At 40.3% G+C, this 10,685-nt stretch overlaps 1 protein-coding gene across 1 annotated transcript; it reads left to right on the top strand.

Annotated features, from left to right (window-relative positions):
* The first annotated feature begins 4,583 nt into the window (after nt 1-4,583).
* CYTL1 (cytokine like 1) lies at nt 4,584-8,309 on the top strand. The gene is made up of 4 exons (XM_040556602.1): nt 4,584-5,049; nt 5,157-5,201; nt 6,576-6,704; nt 6,862-8,309. The coding sequence occupies exons 1-4, from the start codon at nt 4,906-4,908 to the stop codon at nt 6,934-6,936; spliced, it is 393 nt and encodes a 130-aa protein (XP_040412536.1). The 5' UTR covers nt 4,584-4,905; the 3' UTR covers nt 6,937-8,309.
* The last annotated feature ends 2,376 nt before the right edge of the window (nt 8,310-10,685 follow it).

The raw sequence follows: 10,685 nt of genomic DNA, 5'->3' as shown, positions 1-10,685 counted from the left end.
CTCCCAGGGAAGTGCCATCATCCCCATTACACAGGCAGGAGCTGGGACCCAGACAAGCCCAGGTGATGACTGTACTGCCATGACAGCAGCTCGTGAGGACATCTCTGGGCCATCCTGGGAACCATGCTGACACTGCACCCAGGAGACAGCAGGAGCTTGCTGCCCCAGCCCAGCTCTAATGCAATGGTTCTTTGTCTAAGAACAGGCTTTGGGGTCTGTTTCCTCAATATACATGTACATTTTGAAAAATAACAGCTGTATAGAAAAAAGAATCCCATATCACTGAATGAACAAAGAGGACTTGTGCTTAGCAATCACGGAGAAGTGGTGTTGCAGCACCAGCCCAGCAGCAGCACTGAGGTCCTGCCTGCCTTGTCCTTCACCTGCAGCTCAGCTGAGCTACTCGAGCTACTTGTAGGGAAGAGTTGCTTGCCTGAAGGAGACACGTTGAATCATCCCAGCTTAAAATGTGGTCACGCTGTGCTGCTCTATGCATCTTGCCATCTGCACCAGGGCAATGTGTGAGGCTACACAACCCATATCCCAAATTCTGTACTGATGTCTGCGAGACTCTACAAAGTGCAATATGGATAATGCACAGACAACAGTGAGAAAAACAAGACAGGGTCTTAGCCAAAGTTCCAGACCTTCCCAGAAGGCTGTGAACATCTCTTTTGTGCTGAGCTGGAAGCTCACATGGCAGTTCAGCTCTGCTCTGAAGCAAGAAGTGGCACCTTTACCACAACAGCAAGCTCAGCCATGGGCTTTGAATCACTTCCTAAATACACACAAGGCTTTCTCTGTAAAGCAGTGTTTTGCTTTTCTTTTCCTATTTTTCAATATAATCAGAAGCTGGTTTCATGAAGTGTCTCATGGCAACCCCATCTATTTTAAAATAAACATTTTCATTAAACAAGTGGATTTTGGTATTAGGAAGGCAGTAACTTGAAAGAGCTTTTGTCAAAAGTTGGTGGAGGCCTGGGTACACTGTTCAAACACAGGAGGAATTTCTGAGTGCATAGTGAGTCCTTTGACTTTTAGAAAAATATTATTGTTTGAGCTCTCAGTAACCTGGAAGTAAGAGAACAACACAGCTCAAAAATTAAAAAAAAAAATGTGTACAGTTATGTCATGATAGGCTTCTAGTTTCCCTCTCAGCCTGTCTCTGCTTTTGCTGTGGAATATTCCTTGTAAAAAAGAGTAAATAAATGCACTGTAAATAGCTCTCAGAAGCTGTGGTGACATCATCAGCTTCATGAGCTGACATTAAACTCAGAAAGTATGAGTGTATTCTCAGCCCTCAGAGCCCTCGTGTAGGAGGAGTATGGTAAATTATGACTGTGGTGGAGATGTCCATGTTGTGATGGTCATCCCAGATATGGTGGTACTGGTTTCCTCCTGCTGTGCTCCCTTCTAATGCTAGCCTTGACATCACCCCACAGGCTGGAAGGGCTGCAAATAGCAGCTTCTCCATAGATGCGATCCTGAGGAGAGTTGTAATTGTAACATATTTTGAACTTTGTCCCTTCCTGTACTGTAGCTCTTAGGGCTATTTCCATGTCCATTTTGAATATCCCCTCGGAGATCCTATTAGCATTTGTGAAGAACAGCTTGTGTCTCCCCATTAAGGACCTTTTCTGCCCAAGGCAGGATATACACCAGAGTTAATAAGTGACTTTTCATAAGTGACAGGATAAAAACAGTCACCACAAAGAGTGTCTGGAAATTCAAGGCCTTTAGTAACTGTATATCTGGTTCAGAGTTGTATCAGGTGCCATAGACTGAAAGACTCCCAATGCCTGGTGTCACTAGTGATTTTTCCTGAAGCCATCAGTAAGCTTCTTGAGAAGTTATTTGCCCATATGTGGACCATAAACTGAACATATTCAGAGCTCAGGGCTGATAAGCTACAAATAGAAGATAACTGAGAAGAAATGTTGCCTTTTTTGAATTGAATTGCATATTCAGCAACAAAAGTGCTGATGAGCTAGGAGACATGGAAAATATCCATCTGGGTCAGAATCAACTATGCATGAAATCTGGTCCAGAGAGGGGAAGATTTAGGTGAAGATATTAAACTCTGGTCCTTCTTTTATAGCTCTTTTCTGAAAGAAGGAAAAAAAAAAAATCCCTTCCCCTAATATTTCTGAATATGAGAATGCTGTAGCTGAGCAAAAACTTCAGAGCAAATTAATCCAACAATTTTGCCCCTTCACAAAGCAGAGAAACTTTTGTTTGTTTTTTTTTGGTTGGTTGGTTAAATATTTTGGTAGGGTCTGGATCCATCCTTTGCTTTGCTTTCTGGACCAATATCTTGGTAGCTCAGCAAGTCGTATTTCCTCATTCTGCAGAAGAAGCCTCGATGGGTCATTTCCCTGCCTGCTAGTAGCGAAGCAACTCTACAAGTGCATGGGGCTGAGTAAACCTCAGCTCTCAAGAAAAGGATCATCATGGGTATGCACGCTGCATGTGTGGTGGGTGACAGACCTTTCCTCTCCCTTCCCTTTGTGGCTACCTCAGAACGGGACCATTCTTTGGGACAAAAATCATAAGCCCTCAGTGCTATGCAAGAGCTGGGCTTTCCCTCCTCTGGATGTCTTCTTGGAACTGAGGGCTCTGACTGCAATAGGTGCCATTCAGCACTTATGCCAGGCTCCCATGGATGTGACCACTGGGTAAGAGTTTTGTGGCATGGGGCTTGCACCCCAACTTGGGAGACAGGGTATTGTGTTAGGCCACAGGATGCTACATGCTCGCCTCCCTCACCCTAGGCAACCAATGTATAGCTCAGTTTATAAAGTAATTCCAAAACATTGTTGGCAACTTTAACATTAGCCCACCCTAAAGAAAGGGGCTTTTAAACAGCTTTCATCTGCCTGAATCTGGCAAATATGCAGGACTTGGATAGTAGTTTTGATGGCATATGACTCCAGAGAAAGTGGCCATGAGGCCAGGCTTGTCACAGGCACTCAGATACCTCTGTTGGAACATGATCCACAGTATTTTACTGTGGTTTGAAATGAAATATTCCCCATAGGCTTAGCACAGGTAAAATATCAGGAGAGAGAATAATGCTCACAGTAAAAATAAAGAAAGAAAGAAAAAGGAAATGCTTCATTCTGAAGACACCCTGAGCAGCAGTTGGATTGCTGACTTCTTGTACTGAGAGAGCATTTATGCTGCTCAGAAGACTGCTCTTCTGGCAGAGTGGCTACATTTTAGCAGCTTGCCAAATGAGAAAGAGATAGAAGGATAATATTTCACCACTAGCTTCTGCTACTCTTTACAGTAATGAGATGGAGATTAAGAGCCTGTTTCTTTATGGGCAACACTCATGCAAAGAAGCATCCTTTCCTTGGGCATGCAGTAGGTAGCTGTGCTCAGATCTATGATCCAACTGCTTTGGGTCATCTTGTTTTCAAAGACAGAAGGTTTTATGTCTTCCTCTCACCTCTTAATTCACTTGTTTAAGCAACTCCCTTTCCTGAAAATAACACCCAGCAGCTCATTTACCAAGGGGAGTCCTAAAGTCCCCACTGCCAGGACTCCCAACAGTTGAAATATTTCTTTCCTCACTGGGTATTTATCACATTGCCCTTCAGAAGTATGATGTTACTAAACAAATCATCCTTTATAAAAGCAAAGAAATGTATTACAAGATAGTACAATGCAGCTCTATTTCCCTGTTTCCTCCAGGTATTTGGAGGGATTTCAGTCAGAGTCCTCTGCAAAATACAGAATTCTTCTTTTCGAAAAGCTTGCTTTCAAGACTCTGATTTTCTCTCCAAAAATGGCTGGTGGAAAACCCCTTTCTCTTACTGGTATTCTGTCATTTCCCCTTCCCCTATCTTCGGATGAACCTTGCAGGACTACTTCAATGCCAAGGGATTACATCCTCTGTCAGATACTTTCCTATTTTGGTTTATACCAAGCTAGAACATGAATTTGAAAGATGCTGGATTTTGCTGACTTTTTTGGGGGTTGGGGAAGATGGGGGAGGATAACTTGTGAAATAAACAGTTCTTCATTCAAAGAAGAACTTCATTCATTTTACAGGACAATTAATATATAACAACATATGTTCAGCCCCACGCCTGCATCCCAGCATCTGGATGTCTTGGCTCCATCTGGAATCTAATAAAAGAAAGAAGCCTCATAAATCCAACTGAGAAAGCAAAATGGTGTTTATACATATACATTTACGACAGCCATACAGAGATGTATTAATTCTATTTGAGACCACAAATGTGTAAATATACAAGTTTCCTCAGTCATAGGAAATATTATTTTTTTGATTTAGAAATAGTGAGTGGCTGCATAGGTTAAAAAGGGGAAATGATACAAAATCTGAGAGGTTTCCTTTATAGCAACAACCTTTCAGACCTGCTAAGTACTGATTAGTACTGTCAGTGTAAGATACCAGTGCTGGAAGGATACCTCTCATAAGCAGCCTATGAAGTCCCACAGCTGTACATTATGTTTTCAAGAAAGAGGCTTATGTGCCAAAACACATACAGGATCGAGGCCTATGGTCCTTTGCTAACTCCATGCTGTTTCTTACACATATTCCTCTTGCTTAAGATGTTCATTTGGTTATTTTCTTTCTGGAATGCAGTGTGCCAGTAGTGTTTGTTTTTGTTATCCTTGTTCCCTCCTTACCCTGCTCCTGGGCAGGAAAGTGCTAGCAGCCTTGCTTCATAGGTTGGCAGGAAATTTAAAACAGCAGTAAGCTGCTCCTCGGACCACCCCCAGACTTTTTTTTTTTTTTTTTTCCCATTGATGCAGGAGACTATTTAATTGGGGGCTGACTTGTCAAACTCACCCTTTGACGCTTACCAGTAGCTGCCTAACCACTAACGGTGATTTTTTGCCTCTCTTCCTCCTCTTTTGGACGAGCTCGCCACAATGAAGATGCTGCTGAGCCTGATCGCTCTGCTCTCTGCTGCCCTGCTAGCCCGTGCAGCCCCTCCAACTTGCTACTCCAGGGTGTTGTCTCTGAGCAAAGAAATCACAGAGTCTTTTAAGGAGTTGCAGACCTCCAAGGCTGCGGTGAGTCTACATAAAAACTGTTCCTGCAAAGACACTGCAGGTTGCTTACTTTTGATACAAGTTGCTCTCAAAACAGAATTGTAACAGGTCTTTCCTCTTTCCTGCAGGACCCATGTGTGGAGACGCTGCCCAGGCTGTACTTGGACATCCACGTAAGTTTTCACATTTCTGTCTTACAGCCGTGCAGGAGAAACAGCTAATAACTCTTAGAAGAGAGCATAACTTTTAAGCTTGTGCCTCAGAAGAGTAGTTTGAAACTAATTTTTAAAAGCTTAATTAACTAGAAAGATGAGTCACTAAAAAAAAAAAAAAACTCATTTTGAATCTTATGAAAATCCCTGTGGAGCTTCTGAGATTTTACTAGTTTAAAAATACAAAGATGAGGAAATCAATATTTTGAAGTGATTATCATTTATACATTATTTATTGTGACAGAAAATTTTCAGAAGTTAAATATGCACAACAAAGCTTGGAATAATAGTTTAAAAGAGAAAATTCAGAATATTTTTTTTCATTTAATATACCTACTTTGTTTTATATTGTATGTAGCTTCTAGCCTGCAGCTTTAATTAACAGAAGGATACGGATACTTTGCCTGCTTTTCCTGTTTTAAATAGCCACTTGTTGAATCCAGAAAGAAAAAGTATTCTTGAGGATATGGAAGTTAAATACTGAGAAAAGACATCAGTATCATCTCCCAGCAAAGAAAAAATAGTCTCCTGCATGTGTAGTTTATATCTGTGATATCTGACATACTTTGTTGCTATTCTCAGTGCTATACTGAATGACTAAAAGGTAAAAAAAAAAAAAAAAAAAAAAAAAAAAAAAAGACTAACCAAGAAATCCCTGACATGTTTTGTTGGAGACAATTACACTGTCAAGTCTTGCAAGTCAGCACCATTCAGATCCTAACTCTGGAGCTGCCAATGCCTCTCCTCATTGCAAAGCAATGTGCCTTGGTTTCCTTTGCTTTAAAATAAAAGATGGAATATTTATCTACCTGCTTTTCAAAGACACTACAAAATTAATATTGTCTCTGTTTTATTTTAATAATGCAAGATATGAGGTAAAAATATGAAAATTTTTACTCAGAAAAATTCTGACTGGTGTTCACAGTATTGTATGGGAACTGAGGAATTGTGTGTAAGACCTTGATAATCTTGTTCACCAGCTAAATGAGGCACTTTCATAAAAAGAATGTAGTGCATCTATATTGCCGGTACCCCACCAACTGCAGGAGCAGATGTGATTGTATTGGCACAGCTGTCTGCTAAAGCACATGAGAAAGAAGTTGGCAGACCAAAACTGTGCTTGTGAAATTTTCCGAGCACTTATTTGATCCAAGCGTCTTTGTTATGAAATATTGATGGTAAATTTTCCTCACTAAAGGATACATAGATTACACATACACAGAGGCAGGAATTCAAGGTTCCCAGAGAGACAATAAGAATTTTGAAAGTGGTGGACCAGGAACATAAATCTCCATTTGTGCGCTGTTACAAGTACTTCTTCTGCATGCTTTGCAGAATTACTGTGTGCTGACAAAACTCCGTGATTTTGTGGCCTACCCCAGATGTGAGAGAGTGATTGAAGTGAGTGATCTGAAGGAAAAAGCCCGTAGCCTGTACACCATTATGATCTCCTACTGTAGAAGGGTAAGTCAGGATGCATCAACAGGAACACTTTTACCTCCCTCCATCTCCATCCTGTCCCCTGACTTCAGCAAAGGCTGATCAGGGCCTGAGTTTCTCAAACTTACATTATCTTCTGTGTTCCTCCTTACAACATTAGCCATCTCTTTTGTTTCTCCAGGACTTGGTGTTCCTCACCGATGACTGTAGTGCTCTGGAAAATTCTGTTGAGACCTCTGATGAAATTGACAGCTAAAATGGAGTCAGACCCAAAGTTGTACCTGGGAAATATTCACAGAGACCAAGAGTCAAAATATATACACACAGTCAGCTACAACATTAACTGCTAAAATATTTTTCAAGCACACTAGCAATATTGTCTCAGACCTACCCATTTTTCTCAGCCTTGGCAGGAAATGAACTGCATGCCTTACATACCTACAGAGCTGCTAGGAAAACTATGGTTAGAAAGCATTTTTTTCATTTGGCAAGGTATGATATTTCAGCTTAGCCAAATGTATAAAGTATGTTTTGTTTAAACACTAGGTACTAGATTTTAAAACTCTTTTATGAATAGCTAGACTCATAGAAAATGTATTATGATCAATATTCTATCCTGACTTAGAAGTTCTTTTATCAGATGGCCATGGAAGGAACCTTGTTTTCTTGTGTTCTTGCTTTTCTTAAAGGAGGAGTATAACTGTGTACTGGCAGAAGTATAGCTCATATGTATATGCTGATAGTTTTTGATGTCAGACTTGTAAGAACAGAGGTGAAAGTATCTTGTCTCGGTGAAAAATAAATAAATAAATAAATAAAAACAGCCTTCTAACCCAAGATACGTGTGTTACATCATGTCTTTCAAGATCAGCCCAAAAGGTGTGATTCTTATAAACTTTTCACAGGCACTTGCAAGTTGTTTTTCACAGCATAAACCATCTTTAGCTTTGTTTCCATGGTAATGCAAACTTTGCTGTGTCTGCATGATTCGGCAATGTATAAGTTTCTACTTGGAGAAATTTTCTTTACTGAAAACAATTTCTTTAACAAAATTAGTGGATTCTTTTTTAAATACTGTTTCTGTGTTATGAGAATGTAAGCTGTGAGGCAGTGGCTCAGAAAGCTTATTCAATGTTTGGACAGATTGCTATGCTTCCAAGACACAACTGATATACTGAGCTACTGAGATTAATAAAATTTCCAGATGGTAGTAGTTCAAGAGTCATGGGTCCCTTCAGCATCTTCAGGACATGAGTCCTCCACATCTGGCAGCTCTTTGGTGCCAAAAATAAAAAGGAACTTTCCCATACTCTTGGAACTAGTTGCAATTACCCGATAGGGTCCTGTCCAAGTGGTTCCTCTCTCTCTTGTACAGTATTATATAGTCTGGTCATGCAATAGTACAGTATTATAGTCTGATCATTCCTCTGCAGCGTTGACAACTCTGGTGACCTGGTGAGTGGCATGTCTTATAAAAACACCACCTTCTGCAAGGTTGGGGGATTACGTAGCAATCACAGCTCCTCTATTATCTTCTGCTATTTCAGTGAATATCTGATTCTATAAACCAAAATGATTGACAACTTTTATGGAAACAAAAGGATTATAATAAAAAAAGTGTTTTGTTGTTTTGTTTTGTTTTGTTTTGTTTTCCTTAATTTTGGAATTATCTTGTTCTGTTGAAACTAGTAATCACTTTTTAGCTACAGTTTTCTGATTTTGTCATCATTCTGATACAAATTTTCTGAACCATTTAGGCTTATTCCAAATCTTATCTATATAACTGCAGCAGATGTAGATTCATACCAATGTATCCTCTTTTGGTTGCTGTAATGCAGAGAGCTACCTATGCATCGGGATCTGTACTTTTGATAAAAGTTGATCTATGTCCATTTAATTAATTACCAATGAAGAAGAGAATTATGAAGGAAAGGAACATGAAATTCAGCTGACACGTACTCAGTGTTTATGGTTCAGACTAGTTAATGCAGCTTTGTGCCTCAGTTCACTCGTTTTGAAAAGAAATATTACCAGTACAAACACGGCTCCCAGGAATACTCTAAGCTTAATATAAATGATATGATATTTTCATATAGAAAGCATCAGATTATGACACAAATTCGGAGACATAAACATAAAAAAAAAAACCCACCAACTGAAATCAAAGGGCTCCAGATCTCCAAAGACAGAAAATACATCTGTGTAGCAATTCCTTTCCTAAAAGAATATATTTAATCTCTGTTCTGTTCTGTTCTGTTCTGTTCTGTTCTGTTCTGTTCTATTCTATTCTATTCTATTCTATTCTATTCTATTCTAATCTATTCTATTCTATTCTATTCAACAGAAAATGTATTACATTTACAATAAAGTGGTCTCAGACACATTCATCTTGAAACTGCTGCAGAAATATTCATTCCTCTGAACCTGGAACATCCCACAGAACTACACGTCATTGAACCACAGAATAAAGGAGGGAAACACTGAATCCAGATGAGATACAGAGGGAAGAGAGAAAGCAAGTGGCTTCCTTTGCAGTCTTTCATTTGTAAGTGTAGGAGTGCATTAAGGAATGTGCTTATCCAACTTTGCACTTCTCTTCTGAAGCTCAAGTCCTCATGTGTTAACCCTATCAATCCTCTACAAGAGTTACTCTGCCCCCAGGCAGCTCACCAGGGCTCGCTCTCACACACATAGGTTTCTCTGTGGCCATGTGGGAAGAGACAGTAGCAAGCTCAGCAGTCTGGTCTAGCACCAGGCTGAAATCAAAAGTGCAGCAGCTCAGATTGTCCTACTCTCAGAAAAACCATTGCTTGGTTTGCCTTCTAGGATTCAACTCCTCTCCAAGCCAGCAAATTCTGTACAAGATCCCGCGCACTCTAGAGATACCAATATCATTTTTTCTACATCACCTGAACATATCCAAAGCCAACTCCTTCAGCAGAAACCATATCCTGGAATAAGGACACCTATTAACATGTTGGCAGGGAGCCTGGTAACCACACACAGAGCGTGTAAGCACTGGCAGCTCCCTGGCTCAAGGAGAAATGCAGGTGAGGTTGAACCACTCACTGTCAGCTGCTGCATTCAAATTTTCCTTCCTCTAAACAGGGGCTCCTCTACCACCTTGGGAATCAAGCAGTACTGGGAAAATATCAAGGCGTATACACTTCCATATGAGTACTAAAACCACATCACAGCCCCTGCTTGTCATACCTTTGCACAAAGACAGCCATAGATGTACTTTGCAAGAAAGTGTCCTATGGTCACCACAGGCCACAGCATTTACAGAGCCAACCCAGGGACCAGGCAGTTCTTGTGCCTGAAAGCTGGCAGCAGGCAGCAAAAGCTGTTATTTTTTTGGCTGATTTTTCCACTTCCAGCTGTCACGGGTTTTAAACACAAGCCTGTTGTAAAGCTGGCGTTGTGACTTGGCAAGCAAACTGCATGTTTCCTTCCTCGCAGAAGCCCACACTGCTCTGTCTCTAGAACTGGATCTTGGTTAAGGTCTGAGCAGGTAACCATGGCATTTCTGTCCATGCTTCATTCCTGTCTGCAGGGACACCCACTTTCTGAAATAAACAATTTGACTAGGATTTTCTCATGGATCTTCTCAGAACTCCTCTTTATTCTGCTTTATTGAAATAAACAAGCCTTCCCTAGTCCATGTTCATGAAACTCTTGTTCCTAACTCCAGATTTCTCCTGTAAGGTTCCCATTCTTTCAAGCATCTCCAAAACATATTTTCTTCTGCCTTAGGCTGATTAGATTCATGAGGAAAATGTAACCTAAGTTGCCTACAATATTTATTTTTTTTTACCCCTAGGACAAAATATCTTTCAAGAAGCCTTTAGAATTGGAAGCAGGATAGAAATCATTACTTTCTTTGCATTTCTTTGTTTAGTAACTTTAGTCTCTTCCTGACTGACAAGGACACACATCATCTTCAACAGAGTCTTGATATAGTTACTTACCAACAGCTCTGTTATGTAGTGTTGCATCCTACTT

Source organism: Cygnus olor, chromosome 4 (genome assembly GCF_009769625.2).
Source record: "Cygnus olor isolate bCygOlo1 chromosome 4, bCygOlo1.pri.v2, whole genome shotgun sequence".
Lineage (NCBI taxonomy): Eukaryota > Metazoa > Chordata > Aves > Anseriformes > Anatidae > Cygnus > Cygnus olor.
This window is presented reverse-complemented; position numbering and strand designations above follow the sequence as displayed.

Excerpts from the sequence above, each read along its gene's own strand:
- CYTL1 (XM_040556602.1), top strand. The coding sequence starts at position 4,906 with ATGAAGATGCTGCTGAGCCTGATCGCTCTGCTCTCTGCTGCCCTGCTA. Across the intron at positions 5,050-5,156 it reads TGCAGACCTCCAAGGCTGCG|GACCCATGTGTGGAGACGCT; the intron begins GTGAGTCTACAT and ends TCTTTCCTGCAG. Across the intron at positions 6,705-6,861 it reads TGATCTCCTACTGTAGAAGG|GACTTGGTGTTCCTCACCGA; the intron begins GTAAGTCAGGAT and ends TTGTTTCTCCAG.